The 23,473-nt window shown below is 34.5% G+C and overlaps 1 protein-coding gene across 1 annotated transcript in view; it reads left to right on the forward strand.

Moving 5' to 3' along the window:
• Positions 1 to 8,208: 8,208 nt before the first annotated feature.
• LOC127866342 (protocadherin Fat 4-like) overlaps positions 8,209 to 23,473 on the forward strand; it is a 74,981-nt gene continuing 59,716 nt past the window's right edge. The window contains exons 1-22 of the mRNA XM_052406815.1: positions 8,209 to 8,355; positions 10,438 to 10,568; positions 12,569 to 12,640; positions 12,848 to 13,023; positions 13,483 to 13,569; positions 13,903 to 13,992; positions 14,182 to 14,286; positions 14,486 to 14,611; positions 14,728 to 14,904; positions 15,650 to 15,764; positions 15,972 to 16,126; positions 16,519 to 16,731; positions 17,051 to 17,191; positions 17,907 to 18,071; positions 18,381 to 18,607; positions 18,964 to 19,093; positions 19,685 to 19,770; positions 20,103 to 20,202; positions 20,343 to 20,468; positions 20,659 to 20,717; positions 20,862 to 21,123; positions 21,439 to 21,648. Of these exons, the coding sequence (XP_052262775.1) occupies positions 10,445 to 10,568; positions 12,569 to 12,640; positions 12,848 to 13,023; positions 13,483 to 13,569; positions 13,903 to 13,992; positions 14,182 to 14,286; positions 14,486 to 14,611; positions 14,728 to 14,904; positions 15,650 to 15,764; positions 15,972 to 16,126; positions 16,519 to 16,731; positions 17,051 to 17,191; positions 17,907 to 18,071; positions 18,381 to 18,607; positions 18,964 to 19,093; positions 19,685 to 19,770; positions 20,103 to 20,202; positions 20,343 to 20,468; positions 20,659 to 20,717; positions 20,862 to 21,123; positions 21,439 to 21,648 (2,946 nt within the window). The 5' untranslated portion in view covers positions 8,209 to 8,355; positions 10,438 to 10,444. The remainder of the gene's footprint in view (positions 8,356 to 10,437; positions 10,569 to 12,568; positions 12,641 to 12,847; positions 13,024 to 13,482; positions 13,570 to 13,902; positions 13,993 to 14,181; positions 14,287 to 14,485; positions 14,612 to 14,727; positions 14,905 to 15,649; positions 15,765 to 15,971; positions 16,127 to 16,518; positions 16,732 to 17,050; positions 17,192 to 17,906; positions 18,072 to 18,380; positions 18,608 to 18,963; positions 19,094 to 19,684; positions 19,771 to 20,102; positions 20,203 to 20,342; positions 20,469 to 20,658; positions 20,718 to 20,861; positions 21,124 to 21,438; positions 21,649 to 23,473) is intronic.

Raw genomic sequence — 23,473 nt, forward strand, 5'->3', positions numbered from 1 at the left:
AGAGTACAATATAACGGCAATATTTTTTTTGTGAAAAACATAAATTATTTTCAACTGGTAAGTTGCATTTTTAGATGTTAATTAGGTAGGAACATGGGGACACACTCCAGGTTCTCAATTGAAACATCGAAAACTTCTAAACACGCACACACATGCAAACACGTGTCTGTGTTTTACAGTCGAAATGAGACAGAAACAATTGCAGCATATTCAATAACACGTAAATTCCATGTAATAAACTTTCAGAAAAATTGAGTGCCACTGAAGAGTATTACTGTATGTAAATATATTTATATTTACCTATATTGTGTTTATTGCTATAAAGGGCACTTGTGACTGCATACGTGCATGTTATAGCTGAACTGGAGGTTTTTGGTATTTAATCAAATTTAACCAATGTTGAGAGGTGCGGGCTCGTATTGCGGCGACGGCCGGGCGAAGGTTCGACGCTTCAGCGCCATCTATTTTCAGGGCTAGTTGATTCGGCAGGTGTGTTGTTACAAACTCCTTATTCCGACTTCTGTTCAGTCTAATTTTACTATATACTGGCGTTTTGTGTATTCCTTAAATATTTCCTACATTACAGCCAAGCTTCTATACAATTATCCCAATAGTAGTGTGCTTGGTGACACCTGTATGGACAATTTTTCTGTGGTCTGTAAAAATTAGATAAGCGCTTCTCTGAAGACCAGTAGTCAGGCCGCAAATAACGGAACAGAAACTACTTTTCGTCTAATTTGTTTATTAAACAAGCTTCTGTGACCTAATAGAATATGAATAGAAACAGTTTGTTTCTTTTGCTTTTTACATGCTCTAAAATTAAATTTATTAACTAACCGCAAATAATATAATGAGAAATTAAATATAAAATTGACGGTTGAAAATAATCTAGATACAACTGATAAAAGTTCGAATATTGTTACACCGCTTTTAAAAAATTACCTACATCTGATGTCGAATCGATTTCTTGATGTACAAAAAATGCAATAATGATAAACATGATAAACACATCGGGTTTATTTTATCTGCATTGATTATACTTACAGGGCATTTGATTTAACGGCGATGCCTTTGTATCACTATGCGAAAAGCTACTGAGGCATATGCAGATAGTGGCAAACGGTTGAATGCTAAAATCATAATTCAAGAGCATGTTGAAGAATTATTTTGCATCCGGTGAACACTTTTAAATATCGGATAACAGATACAAACGATGTATTATAATTACCTTTTTAGTAAGACGTAAGAAAAAAATGACCATGGAGAATTATTTTGTTCTTCTATTGATTGAGGAATTTCCGCGACAGAAGACACGAATTTATTTGAACCCTTTTTTGCTCCACGAATGTGAGTTTATGTGGTAGTCATCACACTGGACAAATGGTTTGTCCTGCAGGTATTCCAATTGCAAATATACATTGTGTTCTCACACACATTCAGCATGAATGACCTCAGAAACTTCGAAATTCATAGAGGATATTTGAAGGATTCGGTGGAATAACGATTTTAATTCACTCGTGATCATAGAAAATGATATTTTCGCAACTAGTGAAAAAAAAAATCTATGATCACGAGTGAATTAAAATCGATATTCCACCAAATCCAACACATTTTCTTTTTATGTTATGCTTACAAATTATTCTTTTTGTATTTTTGCCACTCCGGAAAATAGAATACCCCTTTGGGCGCCCCGAAATGTTATTACATGTAGTATGTTCAAGGGAAGCTTATTTTTATATGTTTTATAAACATTAATTGGCAGAGTAATCGCCCTTGATGCAAATAAAAATTATCGATACTTTTCACTGTTAATTTTCACTGTTTGAAACAGTCAAATATCAGTTTTAATTCACTGATATGTCTCTATAAACCATCGGAAAGCATAAAATGAACGCATATTACAGTGAATCGGAAACGGAGCCTTTTCCTCGGCTAAAGTAAGAGTAACAACTCTGACAGAGAATGCAAGTAGTATTTCAGTAGTGCTCTACCATTAAACCTTTCAATGAACGTTTGGAAAGAAAGACAAATTTACATGGATGCCTTTGAAATACATAGCTCGACTACATGGACCTGGCACTCATGAAGTCAGTTCGCATAAATTGTACGCATACCGGTATATTGTTTCCCATGTATGCATTCGGTCGTATTCGTTTTTGTTCATTTTTGCGCAGCGTCGACGATGCCCTCGCTTCGAAAACTTGCCGTCGCAGTTTTAATTTTACGGGAACGGTATAAACTTTCATTAGTGTATTTCATAGAAACAATAAACTATACATTAAACGAGAACATTTTAATAAGACTAAATGACGGACAGACGTGAAATTACTAATGAAAGTCAGAATACTTTGGTCCATATATTAATATCTCACCGTAATATAAGTATTTAAAAGTTAAACGCACCAAAATTGATTTACGTTTATCTGTTATGGGTGTGGGTTGCAACAAACACGTTCCACGCAAGGCACGCATGAAATTGATTAAATCGAAGTGTTATGATGGTGATTCATACTATTTGCTATTGCGGTATACATGAACAGCCTATATCGCGTGGGTCGGACACACTCGACTCGAAATTTGTTAATGTGAACAGTATGAAAGAGTAAAACCATTCATCTGTTTGTATTAATTCACGGTCTGGTGAGTATTAAACATTTGACAAAGATTTGGCCGTGGCGAAGTAGGAAGTATACTTTTAAACTTGTACACAACTTTCAGAGGCTGAAATCGGAAATCTCAATTAAAAAACTAAAACAAAGTCATCAGAACTAGACAATTTGCCCTCAATTACCATTAACCAAGTGAATCTTTTCATAACTCAATGTGTTGTTGTTGTTGTTTTTAAAGAAAGAAAACAAGCAATTATTCGGCTTGTACTGAGAAAGAACTTGAAATATCCAACAATGTTCCATTATTTTTTTTATTTTTTCTCGAATTTGATCGAACAATCGGCATACCGGTAAATGTAACACGGTATGCGTATACACTACACTGTACATGTAACTTAGATACGAAGAACCATTTCGCTTACAGACAGATCCACTCGTGCGAGACTGCTCTTCCCTGGCTAGTGAGTGATTTACTTGATGGGGTGGAACGCCAAGAGTTTATGGCTATAAGGTCAAGACATTACCGGTGGTAAAAAATCGACACAGTGAACATTGACATTGTTATCGACTATCTGACCAAGCAATATCGTGTGTATGGTCGGCGCTGGAATGGGTGCAGTCATACCTACGAATTTTACAAGCTGCTTTTAAAGGGGCCGTCCAACAGATAAAGTGTCGTATCGACGCGATTCGCTATTTTGGGAAACTACGAGGATTGCTTATATAGTTTAACAATACATCCAATGTGAATTTGAGCGTGGATGGTCGAGTGGACATGGTGGGAGGCTTTTTAGTCCAGGAATTCAGGGGTCTTTGGTTCGACCCCTGTTGAGGGTTACTTTTTTTCCTTTTTTTAAATTGTATTCTTGTTGTTTTTTTACTGGGGATTTATAGTTCAAATGTTTAAATTTATCAATATAAAGCATTTAATGACAAGCTTCAATACATGCCAAAATCTGTTCGACGGCCCCTTTAAGTGCGGGTGAAAGCCACATTTTAACAGCGCACGCTGCAATTTAGTGTTTCGCATGGGGGTTCTTTGGGGCCCCGGCTCTTATCTGGCCTATGCAGGAACAATTTTCAACAATGTTCCTTTAATATCCGTCGTTGGATTTTCGGATGACCACTGTAGATTACTCACTTTCAGCCTACAACGGTCGCAGAAGAGACTGCAGCTAAGGAACGTATGGATTGTGCTCTTGCCTCAGTGATTGTATGCACAGTAATAAACTAAAGATGAATGCAACGAAAACTGAGGTTATAATATTTGGCAGCCGCTAGCAATTAAAATAGTGGATGACGCATCAAATATACTACAATTTCAGAATTGAATTTGATATCAAAGCTCTTTCTCGATGACACTCTACATTATTAAGAGCATGTTAAACGAAAGTGTAAAACCGCAATGTTTAATTATTTTAAAATCAAACATAGAATAAACGTTCCAGCTCATTCTTTCATTTGCAAATTCTCACAAAGGCTATTTCAATGAACCGGTAATTGCTTTTGGTATCAGTGAGCCAGACACTGGTAAAGTGCAGCGCATTTAAAATATATGTGCAGAACTCGCTTTTAGCAGAAACATTAGTGGCAGTTCGAAACAGGCTATTCATCATCTGCATTAGTTGTATATTTAGACACGAATGAAGTTTAGAATTCTTGCTTAAAGTGATATTATGGGCATTGTTCACTGTTGAATTGAGCTGAAAAGAATTAACAGGTCAAAAGAGTTAGTTAAAATGTGGTTACTGACCAATTATCTGCGCCTCATCTTGCTACCAGTTGTTTATTTAGAGGATATACCAACGGAGTTAAGTATGACGTCACTTTGATTGTCCGCGCACTGTTTATGAATGAAGACGTCATAATTGTTGTGGTGACGTCATGTTTTCGCGGAAAAGTGGAAGACGTTTGGTTAATATAATTCTCATTTAAGGTAGCGCACCTCTAATGATTTCCCGCGATTTCTTCGAAGGTTGAAGAGCCTACTATTAGGTGCCGTAGCCTAGTGGTTAAGGCGATAGACTAGAAATCTTTTGGGATATTCCCGCGCAGGTTCGAATCCTGCCGACGACGTATACTTTTTTGCGACGCGTTTTATTTATTTTCTAACGTAATTTGATTTAATATGGCATATTAGCTATATTTATTGTTAAATATGTTGCAATTTTTATGCACATTCTTCAATTATTAAAATTAAAACAACGTTATGGCGAAATTGGGTGATTTACTGTTGAAAATACGAACCATGCATGTTGCATTTTTATTTTTATTTCAAAAAGTAAACGGTAAATCTGTCTATTTCTTGGTATTTTTGCTGTATATAGTGTTTCTATAAAAACTAAGTTTAAAATATGACTTAAATGATACTATTTTGAAATTTATGACACTTTGTTTTTAACCGACCCAATTTTTACTTGGCTGAAATCACTTACATTTCATGGATCTCTTCCATAGATAAAAATTTGTAAAAAATAAATGTCTGTAAAAGAATACTTATTTCATCTTGTTTAAAATTTAAACACCTTAACAGCATCTGTACACACCAACTGCATGCCCATATTTGGAAATTTGAATGAATTATGGAACTTTTATATACCCCAGGGGTGAAAATAAAATGGACAAAAGCCGAGCGTGGGGGTGGTTTTGAAAAAATCGGTATATTTTTTTAAAAAGCATGGAAAGCCTACCTACAAATTTGCATGTAGTTCAGTGAAATGATGCTGATTAAGAAAATAATTACTTAGATTATATTTGGATATGTGCCCATTAGAGGTGCGCTACCTTAATACCTTTAAATCGAGGATAACTCATAGATGAAATCGTGTTAGAATCGAAATAATCGACGTGTAAGCGTTGGTTATTGCGGTAATAACCAACGGTATGTCGTTCCGATGCTTGCTACGCCCTCGTGGTTTAGTTCCTAAGCATCGGAACTCCATACCGTTGGTTATTACCGCAATAATAAACGGTAACCCGTCGATTATTTCTTAATTCTAACACGGAACGCGACTTGTTTTCTATAGACAAAGAAGAAAATCAAGCGTGGGTTATTCTGCAATAACTTATGGGCGGAGCTTAATGTTTCGAAAATAGTTCCGAATAAATATTGAAAATATTGCAGTTAAATGCACGTGCTAAAACCCGCTCAAAAAATGTAATAAATGTAGCATGTATATAAATGTAATGAAACAACAAATTGTATATTTGGTTATAAGTGGCATAACCAAGCCTACAAAGAATGGCATTTGTTAGGAAACGTCATTCAGAAAACATTTATAACTTGTCAGATTTTCAGTTGCATCAATAAACGTGACGTCATTAAGTTTCTACGATTGTTGTTTTCAATGAAAGTGACGTCATTTGCATAATATTTATGAATGAAAACGACGCATCTATACTCCCTACTGTGGGTTATTCGACAACAAACTAGGATAGAAAAATATTATTTCTTAAATCATTCGTTTTTTCAATTTTATTGAATCAAAAATTCAAAACAAATATGTTTTAAATTATGCGGACCGAATTGCAGATAAATGTGTGCAAATATGTTGACCTTTGATAATTGGTAATATTCTCCCATTCTAATATATATTTAGCTCTACCAGATATTTGCCATTACGTATCTTATTATTTTTTAAGATGTTGGTCTTCTTCTTTAGCGTGTGTATGATTTAATAAGAAATTTAAAAAAAAAGTTAGTACTGTTATATCCAGAAATTGAGAACAAGAAAACGCATTACGAATACAATGTACTAGTATGCAGAAATTAGCGTACGCCATGTGTTCCTTTTGATCAATTAAGTATTGACTTACTTTGTGATGTATGTAAAACAACATCTTACTATGAGGGGTAATGGTGAATATATTTTAACAGTTACAGAGCGAACTCGAAAAGAAGTGCTGCTAGAGTGACAAAACTATAAAAGCATAATAAGTAGCATATTAATTACTTGCGTATCATGGTATTTTGATTACGTTTCCACCAATCGAGTAAAAATTGGATTTTAAAATACAAAACAATATAAAATTATTGAACTATTGTCGCACGCAACTCGAAAGTAATGGTTGCTAGCCGGGTTGCTAGAGTAATTAAACTTTAAATAAACATCGACGCCAGCATCTAAATATGCGCTACTGTGTATGTATATGGAAATTTGGGTCTGTTGGTGATTATTATTTTGATGTAAAAGTGAGACAAATGTGTAACGTGGGGAATCCGTGTCCCATATACGGACACATGTTAAGCTGTACATAAAATGCGACGCTCTCAAACGCGTGGCGGCATTTTCTTCAGTGTGATGTTGTTGTTGTTGTTTTTTTAAAATAAAATATGCATAAACAGCACGTTAGCCTTCAGAAATTGAACAGAACCAAGACTAGTCATTTGGACATGCATTGCCACTTTAATTTGCGATATTGCGGCGGCAATGGTGTCTGTCTTGCTCACTTTTCCTTCATCAGGCTTCACCTTAGTAAGCTTATTGATGACGAGGATGACATTCGTTTTCCTCTTGTAACGCGCAGAAAAAAAGCATCGTCACATCACTGAACTCACCGAAACTAGTGGCATTGGATTGTTTTAATATCGGCCATGAAGGCTTAACTGGTTTTCACCAATATTGAGCTTATGGCAAGAACGAGGGTCGATCATATCCTTGATCACCTCGAAGTTACAGGCGGTCTAGGCAGTGTAAACTTCATCTATTACTATTTTATAATATTTCTGCTAAATCCACTTATTATATCCATGTATTGTGTATTATTATTTTGTTTAACATTAGAAACTGTAAAGTTTATGTGTAATAAAATTATGTTCTGTTCTGTTTTGATGATGACCCGGGTATAGAAACTCCTGGATGCCTTCTTGTGATTGCTGCACATTTGTTTTAAAAATAAATATGTAAATATGTCCACTCAACATATTACAGCTTCGATGCCTTCTGGTAATTGCTGCCCAATCTTTTCAAACGTAAGTATGTACGTCCACTCAACGATTTACAGCTATAATAAGGAAACTAAGGTTTGCCGAAGAATGCTTCGTATGGGTTGATCACGGACTCTAGATAACAATATACGCTCCGTGGGTTGATTAAAAAAATGTTTTTAGAAAGTGCTGTTATAATTGCATTTATTAGCAATTAGTTTTAAATAATTATTAATGCATAATTATAAGATTATTATTATTATTATTATTATTATTATTATTATTATTATTATTATTATTATTATGTTATAAAGTAAAGCGCGTGAAATAATTATTATTTAGTTATTAAACGTATTTGAATTTATATTTCAAACAAGCATACACAAACATAATGAAAATAATTTAAATAGGAACAATTATTTTGTCAGCTTAAAAAACTATTTCCTTTTTTGAAAAAATATGCATTTTTAAAGTAACCGTAACTTTGGCGCATAGTATGGATCACACAATTCTTATTATAAAGACACTCTGATTGGTCACTATTTTAAGACGAACGCGCAGTTTATTGCGCACAGGTAAAACTTGTTGCAAAACCGGTTTTTCTACTAAGCACATCAACGATTTTGTTACTAAAAATAGATTCCATAGTGAAAATACAGTTTGTAGTGGGTCACACGTGAATACACAAGGTGTGGTGTTATATACCCTAAACATACTCAGACTTTATCCTTTGAGCCAGTTCTAGGGTTGACACTCTTGCTGAATGTGTTAATTTTACAAAGACGGACATTTCGTGCTACAGATAAAAAACAAGAATTGGTGGGTAGTGTTTATGCTATATTATTTAATTATATATATATTTTAAACAATTATTTGTTAGACGAAAGATCGCAGCCGACTTGAAATTAAAAAGGTTAATTTGAAAATACCAATGATTGCACAGGACTTTGATTGGACATTGGAGCTTTTAATTGAATCGGATCTCTTAGGCAATCCTGCTTTATTAAGTAAAGAATTCGATGAACAAATTTATATAAAATATTGTACGAGTGTATTGAATTATTGTTCATTATGTGTTAATTGAATACAGTATTTGTTTTAACCCGTGTAGCCCAATTGTTTGCGTTTTATCATGTTATCACAGTCATATTCCATTACTGTGACTGGGTGTGGACCTAGGTTAAGGATTTAGTGTTCATACCAAATTAAAAAATGCCAGATTAAAATAACTTCATTATATTAAACGCAAGAACATTTGTAGTTTATCTGTGAAATGTTTAAATTAATTTAACTTGAGATCATCATAAACATGCAATGGTTTTCGTGGATACACCCTGTTTGAATATTGCATTGTGATTTCTTATAAAAGAGTGCATCACATTTTTAATAAATCACTTTATGTGGATTTTTGGCAAATATTTTAAGAAATGATCGATATATATATAATATAATATATATATAATATATATATATATATCATGCTTGAAAATTTACTAACACCATTTACATCAATGCTTTTGCTACCTACCAATGGTTCGTGCTCTAATGCTTAAATGCTATTCATATTAAATTTAGATTTGATAACCAGTTTACTTTATAATGTTTCGGGGCATTGGCTATTAGCGTGTTCATGAGTAAACATGTGCAGTTTATGTTTAATATATGATCGTATTTAAAGTATCAAGCTATTGGCTTGAATATTGCAATTAAATGTTGCACAGAATTGAGATGTGTGAGCAGTTGTGGGTTTTATGATTTGGCTCTGCTTAATAATCACAACTCATCAGATCTTGGAATTTAATTAAAAGAGACATTTGTTTTATATTTAAAAGCTTCATGATAATCTGCAAAAATACTAACTCAGGGAGAAAAAATGAAACAAAGTGAATGATGTTGAAACAACTGTTTAAAATACCTACACAAGTTCAAATCTGTTCAAATTGTGTTCAGTCCTGAATTTAATTGGAGACCTACATAAAACTCTTATTAATATTATTGTGGATTTTTTTTTATTGTCAAGGAGAACAATATCAACTAAAATATTAATTTTGTATAAACATCTGAAAATTATGTTCAACTAGGCAAGCCCAAACAAATCTAAATTTGTTACCAAATAGAGTAACGTTTACAAATATTGATGGCAGAAAGGGGGATCATCTGCTTTACATTTATCTATTTTTATGCCCCCGGTAGGATGGCATATAGCAGTTGAACTGTCCGTTAGTCCGTCTGTCGGTCTGTGCGTCCATCTGAAAACTTTAACAGTGGCCATACCTTTTGCAATATTGAAGATAGCAACTTGATATTTGGCATGCATGTGCATCTCATGAAGCTGCACAATTTGAGCGGTGAAAGGTCAAGGTCATTCTTCAAGGTCAAAAGTAAAAAAATACAATCCAAAAATAAGCTTTAAAATGGAGATAATTTCTAAACCTGACAAATGCTATATTGAAATTTTATTTCAAAGCGGCGCAACAGGGGGCATTGTGTTTCTGACAAACACATCTCTTTTTATCAATGTTATAGCTTGACAACCCTTGATCTGGCACTCGTGAACTCCATAAGCATAAATTAGATGTTTGCACTGTTGTGCACATTTCGCACAAATTGTATGTGATTATTAACTTCATAAGGTACGATTCAATAATTTAAAATCGCTTTAATGGATAGAGGTAAGTTCCTGGTTAATTTATAATATTGGCAAGCTATGGCAGTCAATCTGCTATTTGAGTGGCCTATAAGATATTTAAGTTTCATTTGATTATTTTGGATTCTGCTAACACTTGTATATTCAAATGATTTGCAAATTCCAAGGAACTTCTTATTTTAACATGTGTGAGTACAAATGCACAAAGCACAGAGGAAACATTTTTTTAAAGTAAAATACATGTTTATTTACAGGTGGTGTATGAAGGGTGTTTGTCAATTGAAGATGGCAGTGCCCTCTAATACACTGCTTATAAGCCTCATTTGGCTTATATGGTGCAGTGTGACTGTCAATGGACAGATTAAACCTAACACCGTTGATACATGTAAGTGTTTTTTGAAAATATAAGATACGTTCAGAGATATATACATGCTTAACAAGCTGTGTTTTTTTTTAAATGAGTACTTAAATCCTTCAGCTATTTGTTCATATCATTATATATCCTGTTACCTCAGATCAACAAATGAATTGTTATCCCCACGCTTTTTGAAAAAAAGGTGGGGATATTGTGGTTATCTCCGCCGTCCGTCCGTCCGTCCGTCCGTCTGTCTGTCTGTCTGTCTGTCTGTCTGTCTGTCCGTCCGTCCTGGCCACTATCTCCTCCTACACTAAAAGCACTAGAACCTTGAAACTTACACACATGGTAGCTATGAGCATATGTGCGACCCTGCACTATTTGGAATTTTGATCTGACCCCTGGGTCAAAAGTTATAGCGGTTGGGGTGGGGCTGCGTCAGAAATTATCACTCATTTTTTTAGGTTATTTTACATTTACTTCTTTATTTCTACACCGATTCACTTCAAATTGATACTGGACCTCTCTTATGACAATACGGTCAATCTCAACCATGCATGGCCCCATTCCCAACCCTGGGGCGCCCCGCCCACATAGGCCACACCCACCAAAAATTTCCATTTACTATAATTTTTTCATTTCTACACGGATTCACTTCAAATTGATACTGAACTTTTGTTATGACATTAGGGTCAATCTCAACTATGCATGGCCGCAATCCCAACCCTGGGGCGCCCGCCCACATAGGCCACACCCACCAAAAAATTCCATTTACTATAATTTTTTCATTTCTACACGGATTCACTTCAAATTGATACTGAACTTCTCTTATGACATTAGGGTCAATCTCAACTATGCATGGCCCCATAACCAACCCTGGGGCCCCGCCCACATAGACCACACCCACCCAAAATTGCCTTTACTATAATTTCTTCATTTCTACACCGATTCACTTCAAATTGATATTGAACTTCTCTTATGACAATACAGTCAATCTCAACTATGCATGGCCCCATTACCAACCCTGGGGCGCCCCGCCCACATAGACCACACCCACCCAAAATTGCCTTTTACTATAATTTCTTCATTTCTACACCGATTCACTTCAATTTGATACTGAACCTCTCTTATGACAATACGGTCAATCTCAGCTATGCATGGCCCCATTACCAACCCTGGGGCACCCCGCCCACATAGACCACACCCGCACAAAATTGCCTTTTCCTATTATTTCTTCATTTCTACACTGATTCACTTCTAATTGATACTGAACTTCTCTTATGACAATAAGGTCAATTTCAACTATACATGACCCCATTACCAACCCTGGAGCGCCCCTAGGTCAAACAAGCGGCATGGGGATACGCGTCGGCCTCTGCCGCGCCATTTCTAGTTTAGTTATGGTTCTTCATTGGTCTAAAATTGGCATTGGTGATATGGCTTCTTTCTATTTTGATGAAATTCCTTTTGTAAATGTAATTGATGTTTATTTCTAATAAACAACACCTGGGGCATTACATTTTCCTCATTGGGCATTTATTTTGAGTCAAATTTATAGCATACGACACCGTAAGAAAAACACGATGATTGGACAGTATATCTCATTATGTAAACTTTTTAGTCAACAGATATATGTTAAGCATTAATTCCCGTTGAGTTGTCTAGCGTAATGCAACATAAATAAGACATTTGTATATAGTATTTTAAGATAAAGCATTAATTAGGCATGGAAATATATGTTTATTTTTTTAAGGTTAGAGCATTTATTATAGAATATACAGCTTATGCTCTTATATCTGATTAGTTCATATGTTACAATTTAATGTCAACGGCAAACTTAAAGAATGAGATATCTGTAAACAAATGAAGTACCTTAAACACTTTAAATCCCTAAAAATGTAAAGAAAGCTATAAAATAAAAACAATTTGTTGAGTGGTTCATCAAAAAATAATGTTTTCTATTGCATACATTTGGAATAAAACATTGTCTTACAGTAGAATAAACAGAATGCCATTAATTCATATTACAGGTAAGCTGTATGACTTGAATACTGGTGCTATTTTGAACACAAACACATTCCAAGTGAATATTCAGGAAACAGGTATGTACAATGCTTAATTAGATAGCTTGATATTATGCATTTCTTTACTATTCCCTATACTAGGTATCAAACAGATTGAAAGATTTCAGTTAACATTATTTTATAATGATGTACTTGTCAGGATAACTTATTTTTGTAAATTTATAAAAAAATCTGAGTGTAATATTCATCATTATAAGTTCACTTATTTATTTTACTGAATTTCAGATAACAGGGCCAATAAAGCCCAGACTGTAATAATCCCCATCCATGGTCAGACTCAGCAATTCTTATATCCCAATCCTGATGACCAGACAACAGTCAGTAATTATGGTCTCAGCATCGCTCTGAATCCCACCAGTGGATTCAACGAGCTGTTTGTTACCTCATCAATTGACCGAGACGTGAGTAAAATATAAATCAGGCTGTATTTATTATAAATATCACAGAAGATATAACATATAAAGGTTAACTGGGATAATAAAATGAAAATAAATGCAAAAAACGGTTCAAAATGTAGTTCATTTTAATTAAGTCTTGAGTAAGCTTTAATAGTTATGGCCATGCAAAAAAACAGTACAAAATTTAGTTATATTTAATTAAGTCTGAGTAAGCCTTAAGAGTAATGGCCCTTTGAAGTCTTTGACATGTCATTCATAGCCCGCTCTTTAAAATAACATTCCTGATTTTAACAGAATTTACAAGTCTGTGAAGATTTATAATTTTGCATAAAATCATTTAATCAGTACTTTTATTGCAGGATTATATTCATTTCATAAGTAATAAAAATAAAATGGAACATATTCTGAAGATGTTGTTATAATTATTCCTCTTGTAATATTATGCTTTATTGATATTTTCAGGGTCCCAATCCAGAGCCCAACGATGACTTGACCATCATTTCTCTAAACTTTGATTGTGCCTACGCATTAGGCACAAGTACATTTACAGTAAGTAGACCCACTGATCTCTATTACTGGTCTCAATATGAATAAACCATCATTCCTCTGAACTTTTATTGTATCCACTTCTTGGATTTTATTTTACTATAAATAGAGTTTGCTTTTTTTCTGTAAGTTTTCTTTGATTTTCATTGTTATAAAGTTGCTTGTTTAGAATTTTATATTTTCTTATTGTGTATCATTATGAATCGACATATAATATCTATGTTCTTAGTTTGCAAACTGCCTTCATTATTTTTCTTGTAAGTAGATTTGTATGCATTAAACATCTAATTGCAAAGTTGTGTGCAGAATGTATCAACATGAAAAATGTTATTGCAGCAAAAGTTCGAGATGAAAATCCTGGTTGATGATGCTAACGACAATGCACCAGTGTTTACCAACGCGCCATATTCAGTGAATATTAAAGAGGTATGTATTGAGGAAGATTTGTTTGTATTGGTTTCATATTGTTTGTTCTTAAATCAGCATGTTTGATAAAAAAAGTGTACATTCCAACTTTTCTTACTTAGACTTGCTTTTAGGAAATACACTTCATATATATAAAGTTGAATCATTTATTAATGTAAAGTAATCATATCTAAATGTTCGTATGTTCAGGCTCTTCCCATCTCCAACACTGTGTTCGACAACATCATAGCCACAGACAGAGACACCAACAAGAACAAGGAAATTAGATTCACGATTGCATCTGGTGCTTTATATGTAAGTTAAAGAGTCTTTCACAAAACACTTTTATACGAAGTATTGAAACTTTGTTTCTCCTTATCTTTCAGAAACATTTACATTTTCTAACCTGCTCATCATAAATAGTTCATATACACGGCTTTAAATTTGACATTATAGTGTTCTGAATTAAACACATTTATTTGTGGAATAAAACATGATCTGGTAAACATTTCAGAATGGACTTTCCTACTTTGACATGCCTAATGCTGATCTTGGCTATGTGAACTTGGTTCGAGCCCTGGACTACGAAGCTCTCTATGCAAATTCTGCTACCAACTTCAATCTGGTGATACATGCAAGGGTAAGCAGGATGATGAAAAGCTTATAATCACACTGTTATTATGACATTGTTGTACCTTGTTGTTTTTGGTGATCCTACCTATCACAATATGTTTTTCATTTTGTTATTATTCACAGGACAACAATGTCAATAGCAATGTTCAACTGACAACAACCACAACACTGACAGTGACAGTTGAGGACAGTGATGATCTGCCTCCCACATTTTACTTCCCAGGATGCTTCACTGGCCCTGGTCTGGTCACTTCCTGTGAGGCTGCCGTCTACAGGAGCACTATTACGAATGGAGTGGTGGTAATGATATGTTTAAAACTTCTTTTGTGATTATAAAGAATGCAATCTTGTTTAAACTCATAAATTACTATTAAACTTTGTCTTCATGCAAAGTGTATTATCATTTATTCAAATTTTATAGATTTTTATAGAGTTTATTTCAACATACATAAGGCTTTAAGCCCTTGAGTCCACACATATTACAACAAAGTATATACACAGATCATGTCAATGACGTACAGAGTTTTTAACAGAACCTAGAAGAAAGTCTTAATACAAAATTTGTATACAACCTGAACCCAGATGAAAGTCTTAATAAAAAAAAATTGTTTCATACAAAAAATTTGTATACACTTTATCGTATTTTGTATTTTTATATTTAAGAGATAAATAAATGTACTTGCATGGAGAGAAACTATTGATAATATATGTCAGCTCTCAATTTCAAAGCTTAAAAAACAAAAATAGATAGATTCTGTACACTTTTTCATTGTCACTCTGTAAGAGGTAAATAGTTGTGAATACATATATAAACTTATTTGTTTAGACCAACAGAATTTCACAGGATTTTCATGTTCCGTAGTTAAATAATTGCAGATCAGCGGTTTAAATGTTGGATGAGTTGACATAATTGGACCTTATGTGTAAGTTTTAGCTACATTTTTTGAAGCCATTTTTAGCAGCATGCATTTATAAATTAAAACAATCACGTAGAAAGTGAAAACAAATGAGTATATTCAGACACTATTGTTTTGTTGTTTTTAAGGCTGGAGCTTTGACATTTATCCCCACGGTGACAGGCTCTGAAACAGCGACGGGATCAATCCGTGCCTTCGATATGGATCGACTGAATGCTCAAATCCAGTTCTCCATAGTTGGCAGTAAGTTCTTATTGGTCAATTAGGGTAAGACATGATCACTTAGGTTATTGGGACGTGCTTAGGTTATATAAGGCATGCATGTTTTACAAACATCTCTTGTTTATGCATGGATGTGTTTTCTTTGGATAAAAGATGGTGTTAATGAACGATGTTTCTGTTGTGTTTAGCATTTACCTGAGTCCTTTGTAATTGTCCATAATATTTCAGGCACTCCAAGTGGCTTTGCCAACAGATTCACTGTATCCACGTCTTCTGCTGGTACTGACACCAACCTTGCTGGTAGGGATATCTACACGGCAACAGTGACCCAGACTCAGGTCATTGGCAGAAATGAAGTCACTTTGCTGAAGCTATTTCTTCGGGTAAGATTCTTATTTATGAATATTTAATATATTTATTGTTGTAAGGACGGTCGTTATGAAATACTTTCAATTGTTGGGATTTGAATACTTCATGTATGGAGGACTAAGGCAATACATGTTAACTCTCTTGTTTAATTTTTTATAATTCCTGCACCTTATAAATAATAGTTACATATATATATATATTTATTCAAGGTTGTTGTTTGTACTGAGCTGTATTTATAATCTTGAATCAACAAAATTCATTTTCACTTCCTCATATATGGAGGAAAAATCATGCTATTAATCTTTCTGTTATAAAATGATTCATAATTCAAATGTCTCATATATTATAGGAAAAGATATCTTCCAATCCCAGTATTTTCTGTTTACATTTATGTTTAATCTTGCAGGCTTCCCAAATAAATGATCCAACAAAGTTCAGAACAGCTGAGATACAATTTACTGTTCAAGCCAACAACCAGAATCCCCCTCAAATTTCCACGAACACCGGTAGTTTCAATGGGTACATATATGAGAGAAACAATATTGGAGAAACTGTTCGCGCAACACAAACTTCATCAAGTCCATCGGCTTTCCAAATAATTGTCTCTGATCCTGATGTGGTATGGTGTTTTTACTCATAATATTTTGTTGTCAAAATTGTCATACATCTACAATGCAAAGATGGAAATTTAAAGCATTCATAGTTGACTGACTTTCTTACTAAAATACTTTCTCAAGCATTGTTATCTGTTGCTATGTATGATAACATTCCAAATAATTTTCTCTATATAAACTCTGTGTCCTCAAAAGGTACCAACTCTTTATTCTGCTGAAGGAAAAAAACAACAAATGTGTTTAGTGCAATACGGAAAGTGGTTTGAAAAATAACTGACATTTAATCATAATGTTTGAATGTTAATGTATATTGATTAATTGCAGATCGCAAGTGACAACCAGACCTACATCTACACAATTCTGGAGGCAGTTCCGTTTGCCGTCCAGACCAGTGGTTCTAACATTGCCACAATCTACTCCACACAGGTTCTGGACAGGGAATCACAGACAGTATACACGTTTACAGTGAGTGTGAATAATAGAGTACATATTAGTAAACAAAGAACTTGGTAGTAAGGTGGTTTTACTACCTTAATAAAATATTTACTACCTTATATGATATAATATATAATAATATTATCACATAAAAAATTACTTGATATATATTAATGCCCCCCTTCAAACAAGGCTGATGATAGCAGTTGCACTGTCAGTCTGTGTGTTTGTCTTAATGTTTCCATGTTTTGATTGATTTTTAAATAAATTGAAACAAATGTTAACCATCATAGGAAGAAAAGTGGCCTGAAACATCATTCTGTCTCTTTACCTCAAAAGTTAAGGTCACTTGCGGTTAAAGGCCAAATAAAGGTTTTCCTGTCTTAAACTTTTGTTCATTGTGCAATTTTAATAACTTTACCGCAAATGGTCATGTGTAGCTTGTCTACTTTTTCTCCCTTCCTCAAAGGTCACACAAAGAAGTAAAAGGTCAAGTTTGGCCATAAAACAACTTGTTGATTGCTGATTGTAAAATATGTTTTACATAAAAAATTAAGATGCCCCCTTATAAAGAAATAAATATATATTTCTTTGCCCACTTCTATTAGTTTGGTAGGTTGTGAATTCTGTAGACTATTTGTTTCAACGTGTTATCTTTTTATAAGGCTGTGACATACAACCCTTAAATTCAATGCTTTTTATCTAATTACAACCACTTATACTGTATGTTTTCCCATTCACATAGCTGCGTGTTACTGAGAACCTTCCTACTGGTGCACGTTCTAGTGACCAGCAGGTCCAGGTGACTGTCCTTGATGTCAACGACAACGACCCGACTTTTACTGGACAAAATTTGCAAGTTCAGAAGCTAGAAGGAGACTATACCATTAACAACAATCTCCTTACCAATGTATGTCACCATTGCTTTTTATTCAACAACATATGATGCCTGTTTGATGTGAAAAACCTGTTGTTAAAGTAAAATAACAAGATTATGCACTATTCTGATTCTGCTAAGATCTGGTTCAGCTAACTTTAAAGAACAACATGAAGATGTTCATGTATTAGATTTTTAATCATGCATATTGATGGCATTGTGAGAAATGTTGTGTTTTGTATACCTATACCCTTTTAAATTTTAAGAGCAACAAGTTATATGCAGAGCATCACTTGTTTAATATTGAGCAGTCATAGTGCCTCTTTTGATAATGCGTTCCAGGCCTTCCGCCCACTTGGCGACGTGGATGTCAATGGTAACCCTACAGTGACCGTGGCTATCCAGTCAGTGACAGTGAGATCTGGTTTACTCACTCAGGCCGAGGTGCTGAATAGACTTGCCTTAAGAGACGATGGCCTCTACCTGACTGGCCCGGTCAGCGCAGGGCTCGTGTTTGCTGTATCACTTCGTGCAACTGACAATCCCGCAAACACTAACCAGAATACAAGGTACATAGTAGAGTGTTTAGTGAACATATTATTGTTTCGTAAGAAAACATTCACTATAAATGTACCTAATAATGTTACATATTTTTATAGAAGAAAATTACTCTGAATGAATATTAGTTTTCAACTCATACAGCTTAAAACATGAAACCTGAAGATTGCATACTTTGACATGCATTTGCTAATTGGCAATATTCTGTGAGTTGTGAGCAAAGAAAAGTTTGTTCCTCTCTACTAATCAAAGGTTATCATCTCAGCACAAACCAGTTAACATTTTAATAAAACATGTGTGTGCTTTGTTTTTTTTTCAATAATGAGTAACAACCTCAATGAGGCTATTGTGACAATTATTTTTGCAGGACAACAGACACTGTGGTTCTTGTAGAAGTTATCAGTGCTGGAAACAACGCCCCCAGATTTGAATCTGCAAACTATGAGACCGGCATAAGTGAGGCATCCCCTGGTGGAACATTTGTCATCCAAGTTGTGGTGGGTACAGTTAACTGCTTGGTTTGTATTAATGGACCATTAACACTGCTATTCAAATAAAAGTCTAAGTTTCGTTTTTTTTTCAAACTTCCCCATTACTTTGTTATTGGGTTATAAATGGAGTGTTGCAATGGTTGAAAAAAAAGTATGTACTGAGTTTTGAATAACATTTTATACTGGTTTAATCACTTTTTTTAAAGCGTTATTAGTAACTGTTGGATAATGTGTATTTTGTTATAACAAGTACATTCACTCAGTTCTGATAGTGATACATTTACTATGATTACTGATACATTTACTATGATTATTGATACATTTACTATGATTACTGATACATTTACTATGATTACTGATATATTTATTATGATTACTGATACCTTTACTATGATTACTGATACATTTATTATGATTACTGTTACATTTATTATGATAACTGTTACATTAACTATGACTACAGATACATTTACTATGATTTATGATACATTGACTATTATTACTGATGCATTTACTATGACTATTGATACATGTACGTGTACTATGTTTAGTGATATGTTTACCTTGATAAGTGATACATTCACTATCACGTTTCAGGCTAGAGATGCGGAGGATGCCACATTGACATATAATCTGGTTGGAAACAACATTGCAGATAAATTTGTGCTTGCAAATTCTAATTCGTAAGTTATGTTTTGTGTTGAAATCCATACTTTATTAGCATATTGTATATCTGAGACCTTTTTGTTTGCGAATAAAATATGTGTGATTAATGTGCACGTTTTTTCATCAGAGATTCCTAAATCATTTTGCAGTTACCCACATTTCTACCCCATACAACAACACGCACAATAGCATTAAAGGTAGACAATAAGATGTCTGTGTAGCATGCCAGTTACTGCTTTGAAGGCATATCAGCTGACAAGTAAAACAGGCTTTGATGGAAGTGCATACATTTTTAAACAAGATATTTTTTGTGTTTCCTTATTTACTTGATTTATTTTTTTCCCTGCAGTGGAAGAATTCAGCTTTTTGGAACAGCCAGATCAGTGCTTGACTACGAAACACAGAGACAATATATATTCAATGTTACAGCTAGGGATTCTACCAACAGGGTAAGACCATTGTTAATTTTATTATTTCTTTACTGTTGTGTGTTCAAGTGTAAGTTGTATCTCTTTACTGATAATTGTACTGAAAATATTGCTTCTTCAGTACCCGAAGTGTTCAGAACCATCTTTGTTTGGTTTTGCAGGTAGATACAGCAACAGTAACCGTAAATGTACTTAATGCCAACGACAATGCCCCTGTATTCCAACAAACATCGTACGTGTACAGCGTTAATGAAAATGAACTTGCTACTTTCAATCCCTCAGTTTCGGTATGTTACGTTTTTGTCTTTATTTGTTCCTTTTGGATTACATTTCCTTTTTCATGTATTGATTGCTGAATATAAACACATGTGAGTTGTAACTATTTGATTTGTGGATAACATTTTAAAATTAAGTACAATGTTGTCATTCTACCAGGAAAATCATCATTGTAATGTTTATTGTGTTTATTCCTCACAGGCTACTGATGCAGATGGCGACACCATTAGTTACAGCCTGGCAAACTTTGATCCTACCAGGTATACTTTAAAAATAAATGGCATTAAAATGCTCAATTGAAATCTACAGCATCCCCATGTGTCATGAAAAATACAAAGACAAAATCAGCTGAAAGTGAACATACACATATTATTTAATAAAACCTGTTTTGTTTTGGTCCTTAGGTTTAGTATTAATGGAGGGTCTGGCGCAATCGGAAACATCATTCGACTGAACTATGAGGAGCAGAGACAGTATACATTCCTTGCTGTTGCCCGTGACAACGGAATTCCCAGCCTGGCTGCAACCGCCTATGTGACAGTCAATGTGCTAGACCTCGACGACACCATTCCAACATTTGACGTGTCCTATACTGGAACGATTCAAGAAAATCTGATTTCTACAGTAACTCAAAAAGGAACAACATCTACTCCACTGGCAGTCAAGGTATTACAGATGTTTTTGTTGTGCAATACAGACAAACATCTATGTAAGAAATATAAACACGATTAACATCTGCATTTACAGGTACCGGTATATTAATATCTACATCTTCAGAATGATTCTTGCACACACATAAATAGGCCTCTGTGACAAAATTAATGATATTTCTTTGGTAATACATTTGTAATTACCGATATTTTGACCCCAAACAGAAGATGGCATAAAGTGAATTGTAAAACTGTTTCAATGACCTTTGCAACATGATCACAAATTGAATGTTATTGTTTTGTTAAAGTTCACCTGTTTGACTGCTTTCAGGCTTTTGATGCTGATGCGACGCCCTCTATCACGTACACAATGGATCCCCCTAACAGTGACTTCTCAGTGAACCCAACTACTGGTGTCATCAGCTCGCTTCGACAGTTGAACTATGAAGCCCAGAGCACATACACGTTTTTTGTCACAACTACACAGGGATCATCGTCACCTGTTCCAAACAGACGAGCCCAAGTTACCATAGAAGTGATCGTGAGTTCATTGTTTGTTTTCATCCCAAATGCTATGATATGACTGTTTGTGTGATCTGACAACAGCGTTTATTGTAGTTGCATGTATTGTAGTTTATATTAAGTTACTTTTTTTGTGTTTTTTCAATTGAGTGGTGGTTTTTGATGAGTCACTTGTGCATGCAGAAAGTTGGGTTAAGTGTTTAAAAAATATTTTTTGGATGTTTTAAATATATAAGTATCAGTCTTTTCAGCTCAACCAATCACCAAATGGTCTGAGCTATACTACTCACCCAAATTTGTTGTCAGCTTCAGTGTCCGAATCCGTGTAATGTTCTGGTTTATGTTAACATACAGCATCTCCATATCACTGTTTCTTTTATAGTGTTAACATACACCATCTCATCACTGTTTCTTTTATAGGTATTCAATTGAAACTGCATGTGTGTTTGGGGTCATTGTGTGAGGTCACTGACCAAGGTCATTGTGTGATGTCACTGAACAAGGTCATTGTGTGAGGTCACTGAACAAGGTCATTGTGTGAGGTCTTTGACCAAGGTCATTGTGTGAGGTCACTGAACAAGTTCATTGTGTGAGGTCACTGACCAAGGTCATTGTGTGAGGTCTTTGACCAAGGTCATTGTGTGAGGTCACTGACCAAGGTCATTGTGTGAGGTCACTGACCAAGGTCATTGTGTGAGGTCACTGAACAAGGTCATTGTGTGAGGTCTTTGACCAAGGTCATTGTGTGAGGTCTTTGACCAAGGTCATTGTGTGAGGTCACTGACCAAGTTCATTGTGTGAGGTCACTGACCAAGGTCATTGTGTGAGGTCACTGACCAAGGTCATTGTGTGAGGTCACTGACCAAGGTCCATACATCTGTAGCCAATTGTATTAATATGGATAACTCTTATCCAGTGCATAACTTTTGAGAATCTTAATTTTAGGATATCTTGTTTTGATAAGCGATTGTATAAACAATAGATATTTGAACAGGTGCACAATTTGAATACGTTTTGGATTAAAATAAGCCCAGGTATTTGACTTGGGTTATCTTTATCCAAATAAAGGTTATCTTTTGGATTGCATAAAGTTATCCATATTTATACAATTTGCCGCTGGCATGCAATTGAGCAGAGTTATTAACCTATATGTTGTAAGGAAAAAATTGGAAACGAGTTTATATGTCTATATTTACTACAGATATTGAAATACAATGAGGAACTTGTGTTCAGGATCTTGTGAATATACACTGACCAAGACTTCTTACTTTGACAACTAGCCTTTAAGGGTGATTATGCCACCCTTTGTAGTTCAGTCAGGTTAAGGTCTATGAGAAAATTACAACTCTGTAACTACTACATGTATTCGATTGAAACATAACGTGTCCGTGAGATCATCTCGCAAGGTCACAGACCAGGTCCATAATCTCTTACCATCAATTTAGCTGAATAATTTATATTTATATATTTATCTCTTTCTGACATTCAGAGGGTTGCATTTGGAGCCAGTAGGGTCAATGTTATCATCGTGCTTCTAAAAAAGATAAAAAGTTTGCACTCAATTTTATTTTAAGTTTGAACACATCATTTCAGATAAGGTTTGTGCTGAAATTGTGTTTGTAGGTAGGTTACTGGCTGTTATAGCATGGGATTGCATTTTTGGCCAGGGGGGTCAAGATTGCTGTTACTAAAAGTAGAATAATGGTTTCCGCTAAATTCCTTGATTGATAATAGATGTATTGTGTTGTTGTTTTGTGCCTAAGGTATCTTAGATGCAGAACTTGCTTACACAGTTGATTAAATTAAAGTAAATTAATTTATACAAAAACGTAGGATGTAGTTTC

The sequence above is a fragment of the Dreissena polymorpha genome, chromosome 2 (genome assembly GCF_020536995.1).
Source record: "Dreissena polymorpha isolate Duluth1 chromosome 2, UMN_Dpol_1.0, whole genome shotgun sequence".
Classification (NCBI taxonomy): domain Eukaryota; kingdom Metazoa; phylum Mollusca; class Bivalvia; order Myida; family Dreissenidae; genus Dreissena; species Dreissena polymorpha.